Source organism: Sminthopsis crassicaudata, chromosome 3 (assembly GCF_048593235.1).
Source record: "Sminthopsis crassicaudata isolate SCR6 chromosome 3, ASM4859323v1, whole genome shotgun sequence".
Lineage (NCBI taxonomy): Eukaryota > Metazoa > Chordata > Mammalia > Dasyuromorphia > Dasyuridae > Sminthopsis > Sminthopsis crassicaudata.
This window is the reverse complement of record NC_133619.1, coordinates 581458947-581473402: the sequence shown is the minus strand read 5'-3', so window position 1 is coordinate 581473402 and position 14456 is coordinate 581458947. Positions and strand designations below refer to the sequence as shown.

The 14456-nt window shown below is 32.5% G+C and overlaps 1 protein-coding gene across 2 annotated transcripts in view; it reads right to left on the bottom strand.

Annotated features, from left to right (window-relative positions):
* Positions 1 to 14456, bottom strand: part of LOC141563623 (NACHT, LRR and PYD domains-containing protein 14-like) — an 84685-nt gene that overhangs the window by 31177 nt on the left and 39052 nt on the right. For both annotated transcript variants that reach the window (XM_074304983.1, XM_074304984.1), the window contains exon 6: positions 11061 to 11231. In XM_074304983.1, coding sequence (XP_074161084.1) covers positions 11061 to 11231 — 171 coding nt within the window. The remainder of the gene's footprint in view (positions 1 to 11060; positions 11232 to 14456) is intronic.

Genomic DNA, 14456 nt, shown 5'->3' with positions numbered 1-14456 from the left:
ATCAAAAGGGGAAAAAGCATGAAAATGAAAAAAACAAACAAGGTGAAAATGCTTTGCTTTGATCCACAATCAGTCTCTATAATTCTCTCTAGGGATGCAAATGATACTTTTCATCACATTTCTTTTGGAATTTCCTTTAATCACCTCATTGTTGTAAAGAGCCAAGTCCATCACAGTTGATCATCACATAATCTTCTTGTTGCTGTGCACAATTTTCTCTCGGTTCTACTCATTTCACTTAGCATCAGTTCATGTAAGTGTTTCCAGGCTTTTCTGAAATTACTCTTCTTGTCATATTTATAGAACAATAATAGTCTATTATATTCATATGCCATAACTTATTCAGTCATTCCCCAATTGAGGGACATCCACTCAATTTCCAGTTCCTTGCCACTAGAAAAAGGGCTGCTATAAATATTTTTGCAATGTGGGTCTTTTCCCCTTTTTAATAATCTTTTCAGATGCAAAGACAGTAGAGACACTGCTGGATCAAAGGATATGTACAGCTTGATAGCCCTTTAGCAAATGGTTGGATCATTTCACCACTCCACCAACAATGCATTAATGTTTCAGTTTTTCCACATCTCTTCCAACATTTATCATTATCTTTTCCTGTCAACCTTATCAATTTGAGAGATGTGAAGTGGTACCTCAGAGTTCTCTTAATTTGAATTTCTCTAATCAATAGTGATTTGCAGCATTATATTTTTAAACCATTTATCAATTGGGGAATGGCTTAATTCCTATAAATTGCAACTAATTCTCTATATAATTTAGAAATGAGATCTGTACTGGAAACATGGAATGTAAAAAAAAAATTCTCTGCTTCCTGTTTCCCTTCTAACATCAACTGCATTGGTTTTGTTTGTACAAAACCTTTTTAATCTAATGTAACTAAAATTATCTATTTTAGATTTCATAATGTTCTATAGTTCTTCTTTGACCATAAATTCCTTCCATTTCCACACATCTGAGAGGTAGACTATCCCTTGTTCTCCTAATTAGCTTATATTATCACCTTTTAAGTTTAAATCATGAGCCCATTTCCACCTTATCTTGATTTAGGGTATTAGGTGTTGGTCAGTGTCTAGTTTCTGCCATACTATCTAGTATTTCCCAGCAATTTTTGTCAAATAGTGAGTTGTTATTTCCAAAAGCTAGAGTTTTTGAGTTTATCAAGACACCATTGTGCTTTTGAACTTGGTCTCTTATACTGAGTCACTACTCTGTTTCTTAGCCAGTACCATATACTTTGAAGATCACCACTTTATAATATCGTTTTAGGTCTGGTATAGCTAGGCCCTCTTCTTTTGCACTTTTTCATTAATTCCACTGAAATTCTTGACTTTTTGTTCTTCCAGATGAATCTTGGCATTTTTTCTAGCTCTAAAAGGTAATGTCTTGACAGTTTGATTGGTATGGTATTGAATAAGTAGATTAATTTAGGTAGAATTGTCATTTTTATTATATTAGGTAGCCCTACTCATGAGCACTTGATATTCTTCCAATTGTTAAACTCTAACTTGATTTGTATGAAAAGTGTATTATAATTGTGTTCATACAGTTCCTGTCTTTGTCTTGGCAATTAGACTCAGATATTTTTAATTTTAAATGAGTTTTCCTTTTTTTAAAATAAACTTTTGCTATAAGACTTTGTTGATAACATATAGAAATGCAGATGATTCATATGTTTATTTTATATCCTGCAATTTTACTAAAGTTATTCATTGTTTCTAGTAGCTTTTTAATTGGTCTCTAGGTTTTTATAAGTATACAATCATATCATCTGTAAAGAATAATAATTTTTCTTTCTTGTTATCTACTCTAATTTCTTAAATTTCTTCTTCTTCTCTTTTGCCTCAAGCATATGATGAGCAAACTTATTTCACTTTGATCTTATTGGGAATACTTCTAGTTTATCTCATTATATATTATGCCTGCTAATGGTTTTAGCAAGATGCTACTTATAATTTTAAAGAAAAATTCATTTATGCCTAGGATCATTAATGTTTTTAAAAGGAATTGGTGGTTGTTGGCTTTTTGTCAAAGGATTTTTCAGCATCAATTGAGATAATCATATCATTTCTGTTATTTTGCCTTTTTGGTATGATCAGTTATGCTGATACTTTCTTTGATGTTAAACCAGCCCTGTATTCCTGATAGAATTCCTACTTGGTCATTGTGTATTATCTTGACGATAAGTTGCTGTAATCATTTTGTTAATATGTTATTTAATACTTTTGTATCAATATCATTAGGGATATTGGCCTATAATTTTCTTTCTTTGTATTGATCATTTCTTGTTTAGGTATCAGCATCATATTAGTATCATAAAATGAATTTTATAGGACTTTCCCCCTAATTTTCTGAATGGTTTATATAATGTTGGAACTAATCATCTTTTAAATATTTTATAGAATTCCCTTGGTAATCCATGTGGCCCTAGAGATTTTTTCTTAGGAAGTTCATTAATAATATCTTCAATTTTTTTCCAAAATGGGATTGCTTAAGTAATTTATTTCCTCATTTTTTAATCTTGGTGATCTATATTTTTATTATTCATTCATTTATTTCACTTAGATTATCAGATTTATTGGCATACAGTTGACAAAATATCACCTCCTTATTTCTTTAATTTCCTCTTCATTGATGGCAAGTTCATTCTTTTCATTTTTGATATTGGTAATTTGGTTTTCTTCTTTCTTCTTGCTAATCAAATTAACCATTTGTATATTTTGTTGTTTTCTTTTTCATAAAACCAATTCTTAGTTTTGTTTATTAATGCAATAGTTTTCTTACCTTCAAACTTAGTAATCTCTCTGATTTTCAGAAAATCTAATTTGGTATTTAATTGTGTTTTTTAAAATTTATTCTTTTTTCTAGATTTTTCAACTGCATTCACAATTCCTTGATCTCTTCTTTCTCTATTGTATTCATGTAAGTATCTAGACTTATAAAATTTCCCCTAAAAACTGCTTTGCTTGCATGCCATACATTTTGATATGATTTCTCATTATTACTTGGATGAAATTACTAATTATTTCTATGATTTGTTGTTTGACTTACTCTTTAGGATTAGATTATTTAATTCCATTAATTATTGCTCTATTTTTTCATGGCTTTTAATTACACATAATTTCTATTGCATAATGATCTGAAAAGGATGCATTTACTATTTCTGCCTTTTTAAATTTGATTGTGATATGCTCTAATATATAGTCAATTTTTGTGTAAGGACCATATACATGTTAATAAAAATATATTCCTTCCTATCCCCATTCAATTTTCTTCAAAGATATATCATACCTTTTCTAAAACTCTATTCATTTCCTTAGCTTTTCTTTTTTTTTATTTTGTGGTTAGATTTATCTAATTCTGATAGAGAGAAATTGTGGTCCTCCACTATATATTTTTTATATATTTCTTCCTGCAACTTACTTTTTTTTTCTGAAAATTTAGTTAGCTTATCATTTGATATATATCCGTTTAGTTCTGATATTACTGGTGTTTTCCTTTAGCAAGATGTAGTTTCCTTCCTTATCTCTTTTAATTTGATTTTTTGTTGCTTTTGCTTAATCTGAGATCAAGATCATTATCCCTGCATTTTTTTTTTACCTTTACTCTGTATGTATATCTCTGCTTCAAATGTGTTTCTTGTAAACAACATATTGTAGGATTCAAGCTCTTAATCCCATTTTATGGGAGAGTTCATCCCATTCACATTTGCAGTTAAGATTATTAACTGTATTTTCTGCTATTCTAATTTCCCCAAATTATGCTTCTCTCTCTCCTTTTACTCTTTCCCTCATCCACCAGTGTTTTTCTTCTGACCATCACCTCTCTCAATCTGCCCTCCTTATTTTCAGGCCCCCTCTTTTTCATCTATTTTTTCTTTTATTAGCCTCTAATTCTCCTTTCTCCTTTCCCCTCCTACTTGCACATATATATATATATATATATATATATATATATATATATATATATATATGAATTTCTATATTATGTATATATATTATTCTCTTTTTTGATCCAAATCTAATCTTCTTTCCCTCATCTGTTATAGGTTTTTTGTGCCTCTTCATGTGATGTAATTTATCCCATTTTATCCATTCCAATTTCTTTTTTATATCATCACATTAAAGTTAACTTCTACTTATACATTCTCAGTATACCCATTCTAAATGGCCTGACAAAGATTCTTAAGAATTACATGTATTATCTTACTATGTAGGGATGTAAAGCCTTTAATATTTAAAAACATATTTTTTTCTTCATTAATCTTTTTATGATTCTCTTGAGTCTTGTATTTGGAGATCAAAGTTTCTGTTCAGTTCTGGTCTTTTCATCAGAAATTATTAAAAATCCCCTGTTCAATTGAATCTATCCTTTACCCTGAAAGATAATGCTTATTGTCTGGATAGTAGATTCCTGGTTGTAGTTCAAGCTCCTTTGTCTTCTAGAGTATTATATTCCAGGCCCTCTAATCCTTTTAATGTGGAAACTGCTATGTCCTGGGTAATAATGATTGTGATTCCTCAATATTTGAATTCTTTCTTTCAGATGTGTGCAGTATTTTATCCTTGATTTGATAGTTTTATTATATAGCTTTAATATTCCTTGGAGTTTTCATTTGGGGAGCTCTTTCAGGAGGTGATCAGTAGATTCTCTCAATGATTATTTTACACTCTTTGTTCTAGGATATCAGGGCAGTTCCCCTTGATGATTTCTTGAAAGATGTTGCTTAGGCTCTTTTTTGCATTGTGACTTTCAGATAGTCCAATAATACTACTATTATGTCTCCTACATCTATTTTCCAGATGAGTTGTTTTTCCAATGAAATATTTTACATTTTCTTCTGTTTTTTTTTTTCATTTTTGTGTTTTGTTTGACTGATTCTGGATGTTTTATTGAGTTGCTCACTTCCTTTTGCTCAATTATACTATTTAGTGAATTATTTTCTTTGGTTAGTTTTTTTTACCTCCCTTTGTATTTGGCCAATTGTACTTGGTAAGGATTTTTTTTTAATTTGGTGAATTTTTTCCCATTTCTCTAATTCTGTTTTTAAATGAGTTGTTTTCTTTCTACATTCTGGCGGTTCTAAATTTTGAGTTGTTTTCTTTTGTCATTTTGAAGAATTTATTTTCAAAAGTTGCTTTCTTCATCATATTTTTCCAGTGTGATAAGTTTATATTTTAAGTTATTTTCTCCAATTTCTGTGCTTCCTTTGCCAAGTTGTTGACTTTTCCCCAACATTTTTGACAATTCTGCATAGATCTCAATACTTTCCCCCAGTTTTGTTCTGTCTCTCTTTTAAGATACTTTTAAAAATTCTTTCAAGAGAGACTTTTTTCATTTCATTTTTTTAAATTATAACTTTCTATTAACAGAACATATGCCTGGGTAATTTTTTACAACATTATCCCTTGCATTCACTTCTGTTCCAACTTTTCTCCTCTCTCCCTTCACCTCTTCCCCTAGATGGCAAGCAGTCTTATACATGTTAAATATGTTATAGTATATCCTAGATACAATATATGTGTGCAGAACCAAGTAGTTCTCTTGTTGCACAGGGAGAATTGGATTCAGAAGGTAAAAATAACCTGGGAAGAAAAACAAAAATGCCAATAGTTTACACTCATATCCCAGTGTTCCTTTTCTGGGTGTAGTTGATTTTGTCTATCATTAATCAATTGGAACTGAATTAGATCTTCTCTTTGTCGAAGATAACCATTTCCATCAGAATATGTACTCATACAGTATTGTTGGTTGAAGTGTATAATGATCTCCTGGTTCTGCTCATTTCACTTAGCATCAATTCATATAAGTCTCTCCAAGCCTCTCTATATTCATCCTGCTGGTCATTTCTTACAGAACAATAATATTCCATAACATTCATATACCAGAATTTACCCAACCATTCTCCAATTGATGGGCATTGATTCATTTTCCAGTTTCTGGCCACTACAAAAAGGACTGCCACAAACATTTTGGCACATACAGGTCCCTTTCCCTTCTTTAGTATTTCTTTGGGATTTAAGCCCAGTAGGAGCACTGCTGGATCAAAGGGTATGCACAGTTTGATAACTTTTTGAGCATAATTCCAGATTAGTCTCCAGAATGGTTGCATTCATTCACAACTCCACCAGCAATGCATCAGTGTCCCAGTTTTCCCACATCCCCTCCAACATTCATCATTATCTTTTCCTGCCATCTTAGCCAATCTGACAGGTGTGTAGTGGTAACTTAGAGTTTTCTTAATTTGCATTTCTCTGATCAATAGTGATTTGAAACACTCTTTCATATGAGTGGAAATAGTTTCAATTTCATCATCTGAAAAATGTCTATTCATATCCGTTGACCATTTATCAATTGGAGAATGGCTTGATTTTTTATAAATTAAAGTCAATTCTCTGTATATTTTGGAGATGAGGCCTTTATCAGAACCTTTAACTGTAAAAATGTTTTGTCCTTGGTCTTTAGAAGGAGAAGTGAAGGAGGCAGGCAAGCTGCCACATGACTCATCAGAAATGGAATCTGGAGTCTGGAGTCTGGAGCCCAAAGTCTTTCCTGCTAAGTATGCTGCAGCAGAAGGGCTCCCTCAGCCCTTCAATCCTTCCCTTTTAAGATGATCATATGATTTTTGTTAATTTCGTTATTGATATAGTCAATTATGCTAATAGTTTTCTGTTAGGTTCTTACTAAGTGCTAATGAGATAATGAGATATTAGGTTCATACTAAGTGCTAAGTTGGTACTTGACAATTCTCTAATTCCGGCCTTTACTGGGGAGGAGTTTGCATGCTTAGGAGGAGCAAGTTCATTGGTTGAAGTACTTTTTCCCAGAAGCCCTTGCATTATCCCATGCCCATTCTCTGGGAGGATAAAAGAGGGCAGCACTCCAGAGATAGGGAGTCTCTGCTCTAGACCAGAATTGAGGCAGCTCTCTGCAGGAAGGGAAATCATTTCTCTGGACCAGAGTTAACGGCAACTGTCTGAAGACAACGGCTCTCTACAGGAAAAAGAATCCGTCTGAGAGATTTGAGTTGACACAGCAGATCTCCTCCCAGAGAGCGATCAGCAGCTTTTGGAGACAACAGCACATTACAGTTTTCCTAATATTGAACCAGCCCTGCATTCCTGGTATAAATCCTACTTGGTCATAGTGTATTATCCTGGGGATGATTTTCTGTAATCTTTTTGCTAATATTTTATTTAAAATTTTAGCATCTGAGTGAAATGAATAGAACCAGAAGATCTCTGTACACTTCAATGTTGTATGAAGATGTATTCTGATGGAAGTGGATATCTTCAACATAAAGAAGATCCAACTCACTTCCAGTTGATCAATGATGGACAGAAACAACTACACCCAGAGAAGGAACACTGGGAAGTGAATGTAAATTGTTAGCACTACTGTCTATCTAGCCAGGTTACTTATACCTTCAGAATCTAATACTTAATGTGCAACAAGAAAATTGGATTTACACACATATATTGTATCTGGGTTATATTGTAACATAGGTAAAATGTATGGGATTGCCTGTCATTGGGGGGAGGGTGTGGAGGGAGGGGGGGATAATTTGGAAAAATGAATACAAGGGATAATATTATAAAAAAAGAGAGAGAATAAATGGCAAGATTTTGTAACTGAAAAAAAAATTTTTAAAAATTAATTAAAATTTTAGCATCAATATTCATTGGTATGATTGGTCTATAATTTTTTTCCTCTGTTTTCAACCTACCTGGTTTAGGTATCATTACCATGTCTGAATTTGGTAGGACTCCTTCAATCCCTATTTTTTCAAATAGTTTATATAGCATTGAAGTTAATTTTTCTTTAAATGTTTGGTAGAATTCACTTGTAAATCCAACTGGTCCTGGGGATTTTTTCTTAGGGAGATGGTTAATAGCTTATTCTAGTTCTTTTTCTAAAATGGGACTGTTTAGAATATTTACTTCTTCCTTTGTTAATCTGGCCAAGCTATATTTTTGAAGGTATTCTTCCATTTCATTTAAGTTATCGAATTTATTGGCATAAAGTTGGGGAAAATAACTCCTAATTATTGCTCTAATTTCCTTTTCATTAGTGGCAAGTTCTCCCTTTTCATTTTTAAGACTAATAATTTGATTTTCCTTTTTCCTTTTTTTAATCAGATTTACTAAGGGTTTGTCTATTTTGTTGGTTTTTTCATAGAACCAACTCTTAATATTATTAATTAATCCAATAGATTTTTTTTTTACTTTCAATTTTATTGATAATTTCAAGTCAAACACTAAACTGGGGGATTTTAATTTGTTCTTTTTCTAGCATTTTTAGTTGCAAGCCCAATTCATTAACCTTCTCTTTCTCTATTTTATGCAAGTAGGCCTTTAGAGATATGAAATTTCCCCTTATTACCACTTTGGCTGTATCCCACACATTTTGGTACGACGTCTCATTATTGTCATTTTCTTGGATGAAGTTATTAATTATGTCTATGATTTGCTGTTTCACCCAATCATTCTTTAGTATGATATTATTTAGTTTCCAATTGTTTTTTGGTATATTTTCCCCTGGCTTTTTATTGAATGTAATTTTCATTGCATTGTGGTCTGAAAAGGATGCATTTACTATTTCTGCCTTATTGCATTTGAGTTTGAGGTTTTTATATCCTAATATATAGTCAATTTTTGTATAGGTTCCATGAACTGCTGAGAAGAAAGTATACTCCTTTCTGTCTCCATTTAGTTTTCTCCAAAGATTTATCATATCTAATTTTTCTAATATTCTATTTACCTCTTTGACTTCTTTCTTATTTATTTTGTGGTTTGGTTTATCTAATTCTGAGAGTACAAGGTTGAGATCTCCCACTATTATAGTTTTGCTGTTTATTTCTTCTTCTCTCAATTTCTCAAGAGAGCCTTTTGAGCTTAAGACCAATTCATATTTTCCTTTAAGGCTTCACCTAAAGGCATTTTGCCTTTGCTATTCTGAATTTGGGTTCTTGTCTTTCCTTTCTCTATGGTCAAAGTTCTTTTTCTTTTTTTTTTGCTCATTTTTAAAAGTTGAGCTTTGCTTCTAATACACAGGGGAGATTTCCTAAAGCTTCTTTTGCAAAGGTACAGCAGCCCGTACTGACTGCAAGAGTACTGACTTCCCTGGGACTAGTAGTGCTATAGGCTTTCCCACTGGCCTGGCTGGGTCTGGTCAAATCCAACTTGTTATGCTGGAATTTGGGGATTCACAATCTGCCTCTTGTAGTTGTGTTGGAGATCTCACAAATGGTCTGTTTATCCATTAACCTTCTGAACCATTACAGAATAGCCAACATTATTGCATTTTGACTAAGAGCCTCCTACTAGATTACTTGTGCCAGACTTCCTAGTTCTGGCCTCACCACATTGTGCCTATACTTGGCCAAATTTTCCTTTGTCCAATTGAGACAAACCTTTCCTGAAGTTCTTTCAAAATATTTTAAGCAGGAAAATTAGTACACACTGAATGCTTGTGGATTCTATAACTCCAAAATTGGTTCAGAGTCTTCATGTAGAATTCATTCTGTGGGAAACCAGGGAGAGTCACAAAATGTCCTGTCTACTCTTTTCTATCTTGGCTCTACCCCCTTAAAATTCTTTTTTGAGGACTTCTTAGGAATTCTTTTTGAACCTGAGATAAATTAACATTTTCTTTGAGACTTTGAATGTAGCTATTTTGATTTTGTAATCTCCTGAGTTTGTGTTTTAATTTTCCCTGTAACCAAATTTCTATGATCAGACTCTCTTTTTGCTATTTGCTCATTTCCCTAGACTTTTTCTTGATTTTAACTGTATTCTAAAGTAGAACTCTTTTTCTGGGATGAAGGAGTCTTTATATCAAGGTAAAGGATTTTTATGTTGCTGTTTTCAGAGCTAGTTCTGGGTATATGTATATTTTCTACTCTTCCAAGGTGGCATAATCTAAGGAGAAGTGTGGATACTGCCTTTTTGGCCTTGCTTTGGTCTGTGAGTAATTATAAGCACTCTTTTCCATTCTGGAACTGAGATCAGTTACCTTGTTGCACTGTGGCTTCATGCTTTTGTATGTTACTGTTTTTCCTTTTTTCTGGAGACTGACAGGCACAATTGTACATGGACAATGCAAGGTTTCTGCTCCTATGATCAGCAAGGGCCTCCTTCTGACCAGTTTTCTTACTACCTAACTGTTTGTGGGCTGAGAGATGTGGAAAGTGCTGCTGCTAATTCAGTCATCTCCAAAGTCTGCTGCTGGCTTGCTGGGGTATGACCTGCATTGGACTATGCTTCACTCTCACCCCAGAAAGACATACCTTTCTTCCTAAGTACTCTTATGCTAAAAAAAATTTCATCTTCTCTTTTTATTGATTTTGCCTCTTTAGAATTTGTTTTGAGAAGTTATTTTACAATTGTTTAAAGAAGAATTTGGAAGAGTTAAGGAGAATCCCTGCCTTTATTCTGTCATCTTAGTTCCACCCCAAACCACATATTTTATAAATAAAAGTTATAGTTTGCAAATGCAAGTCTTCTATCTCAAATTTAGCATTTAAGACATTCCATTATGGCTGCCAATTCATGTCTTAACATGTTTCTTATTATGTACATACATATATATATATATATATAATTTTATATGTGTTTTCATATAATTTAATATATCAAAATGTGTATATATATTGACAAAAGTGAATTGAAGGGCACTGGATGTAGAAATCAAGTTAGTATGTACATAGGAAGAGCCTTCAAGGAGATCTTTAACAGTACAATTTCCCTCTAATTATAAACTTATTCTATAGGCCCAAGGCAGAGAACTCTTCATTCTATTAATTCCCTGATATCACAGAATATTTCCTCTTGCCCTAAAAGAAATGTTTGTTCCTCAGTTAAAGTTGCCTCTTTAAAGTTACCTATGGAATGAGGGTCAGGGCAATCTTCATCAAATGCAGATACTTTTCATCATATTCTGACTCTCTGATGATGTTGGGATGAGAAAACATTTGGCCCCTGATTAATGAGCATTACTGAAATGCAAGGGGGACTGTCTCCAAAGTAAATCTTTCAAAGACTCACCTTAGTTCTTGTAAGCTACAATTCTGGTTTCCTAAAGCCTTACACAACAGCTTCATTCCATCATCCCCAAGAGAGTTAACACTTAAATTCAGGCTTTTCAAGTGATGATTACTCCCAAGAGCATAAGAGAGATCCTGACAGCAAGCAGCAGTGAGATGGCAATCATCCAACCTAGAAGACAAACATCAAAGATAATCGCCCTCTTGCTCTCTTGAATCCATTTTCCCTTATTTATGCCTAGGGAGAGATTTGTTCCCTTAAGCTCTTTTATTCACATATAGGTTCATCTTCTGGCTTGTTCCTATAACAGAATAAAACACCAAATTTTTCTTAAGAGATGAATTAGACCTATATAAAGACTAGAGATTGGAATTTCTATTTTAAAATTTCTTGGTACCTTTTGTTTTTATATTATCTGATTTTCCCTCTATCTCCCCATTCTCAGGGAACCATCACTTATAACAAAAATGGGATAAAATTCAGCAAAAATTAACCAACACATCTACAAAATGTAAAATAATATAGAATTTTACACTCAAATATATCTCCCAACCCAGCATAATTTCAAATTGCTCTCTAGAATGATTACATAAATTGATAATTTCACCAATAATACATGAATATGCCCATCTTTCTACAAACCCTCCAATATTGATTATTTTTATCTGTTGTCTTTTTTGGAGAAATTTTTAAGTGTGAAAGAAAACCTCCAATTTGTTTTTATTTATACTTATTATTTGGAGAATTCTCTGATATGTTCAAAAGACATATTTTTGATGTCTTTTAAAAACCAGGTATGGAATAAAGAATTATTCTTGGTCTTGTGCATTTATGTTAGTTCTCTACACATCTTGGGTATTAGCCTTTATCAGATATATTTAACCATATCTAATGATTAGAAATATATAAAGTTGAATAGGCAGACTGCTTTAATAGATGTAGGTTTTCTCTTCTTAAACATTTGCAAGCAGAGGTGAGAGGAACATTTATCAGATCTATTATGATGGGGATTCCTTTTATGTCTGGCCTGTAAGTCCAAAGTTTTAGTGAGACAATCTAATTTCTAGGGATAGGAAAGAAAGAAAATGATTGTTGATGTCTCTTTCAACTTTTAAAATCTGAAGTTTTATGATATTTAACTCAAATATGTTTTTTCTTCCAAATGACTACTTCCTTTGTTATACTTTTTCTGTATACTGAATGGATTCAAAAGCTTTTCAGTTTCATATAATCAAGAACTCAGAGAGGGCATGTTATGATATGTTGTGTGGTGTTTTGTTTTGGGGAGGAAGGAGGAAGAATGAGTTAAAGATACATGATTTCATTGATTTATAGACTTAGAGAATATCCTGAGGGCTGAGAAGTTATAGCTTGTACAATGCTTATATATCCAGTACTTGACAGGACAAGCTTTGACCCTAGATCTTCCCTTGTTCATTATGCCATACTTTCTTGACATGATAATTGATAATTTTATATAAATATGAAAGACAAACTGTGGTAAAGGGATTTGATTTATTCTGTATGGGACAGAGGATAGGACTTAAATAAAAAGAATATAAGAATTAGGAAGAACTTTCTAACAGTGAGAATTGGCAGTCACTGAACAAAATTATTTGAGATGGAGAGACTTCTGTATGTTCAAGCAGAAACTGGATATTAAACCAAGTAATACACGGTAGAGAAGTTCCCTGCATAAGTTGGATCAAAGAATTTATAAAGTTCCTTACAACTCTGATTATTAGGACTTTAAAATTTCTCCTTCTGATCTGCAAAATTTAGTGGAAAGTATTATACTGAAATCTAGCACTGGATCTTTACTCAGAAAGACATTGATTCAAATATAGATATTTGTTAGCTGTGTGACTCAAAAAAGTCACTTAACCTCTGTCTACCTAAGTTTCAAGGTTGTTTGGAGAACAAAAGATTTTATTTATAAAGTAATTTTACAAACTTTTAAGCAATCTACTGTATACTATTAAGCAATAGTAGTGTTTAGAATTAGAAAGGACCTTGGAGAATCAGAGAGGTTAAGTGATTGTTCCAAGTCACTCAGATAGCAACTAGTAGAATCAAATATTGAACATGGGTCTTTTGATTCCAACTTCATTGTCTTTCTTTTTTAGCATATTTTATTTTTGTTAAATTGGTTTGCAATTAAATGTAAAATGTGAACATTAATTTTTAATTTCATTTAATTTTTTATTTTAATTTTACCTAGTTACATATAAAATAATATTTTTAATTATTCATTTACATCCATTTTTAATGTGTTCATATGAATCATGATAGGGAGAAAAATCAGACCCAAATGGAAAATCCACGAGGTAAAAAAAAAAGGAAAAAAGTGAACATTGTGTGTTGATTCAGCCTCCATAGTTTTCTCTCTGGCTGCAGATGACATTTTCTATCCAAAGTTTATTAGAATTGCCTTGGATCACTGAACCATTGAGAAGAACCAAAATCTATCAAAGCTGATCAATACATAATCTGACTGTTCCTGTGTACAATGTTTTCCTAGTTCTGCTTATTTAACATAGCATCGGTTCATGTAAATTTTCCAAGTCTTTCCAAAGTCAGCCTATTCATCATTTTTTATGGAACAATAATATTCTATCATTTTGTATGTCACAATTTATTCAGCCATTTCCCAACTAGTGGGCATCTACTCATTTTGCAACTCTTTACTAGCATAAAAAGAGCTCCTACAAACATTTTTGCACATGTGAGTCCTTTTTCCTCTTTTATAACTTCTTTGAGATACAGTCTCAGTAGTGGCATCGCTAGATTAAAGGGTATGCCCAGTTTTATAGCCTTTGGGTAAATTGTTCTCCAGAATGGGTATATCATTTCATAACTCCACTACCAATGCATTAGTGTCCCAGTTTTCCCACTTCCCTTCCAACGTTATTTTTTTTGTGTCTGTCATTATATTTTCTTGTCATCTCAATCAATATGATAAGTATAAGGTTAGTAACTCAGAGTTGTTTTAATTTACATTTTTCTAATCAATAGTGATTTAGAGCATTTTTTCATATGAGTATAGATGAATTTAATTTCTTAATCTGAAAATTTCCTGTTCATATCCTTTGGCCATTTATGAATTGGAGAATGATTTTTATTCTTATCAATTGGTCTCTATTCTTTATTTGTTTTAGAAATGAGGGCTTTATCAGGATGATTTCAGAGAAGCCTGAAGAGCCTTACATGAACATATGCTAAGAGAAGTGAGTAGAACCAAGAGGTCTTTGTACATGAGAACAACAAGATTATATGATGATCAATTCCAATGGACATGGTTTCATCACTGTTGAAGCAACAAGTAGATAATTCAGGCCAGTTTCAATGGTCTTGTGATGAAGAGAGCCAGAGAGAGGACTGTGGGAACTGAGTGTG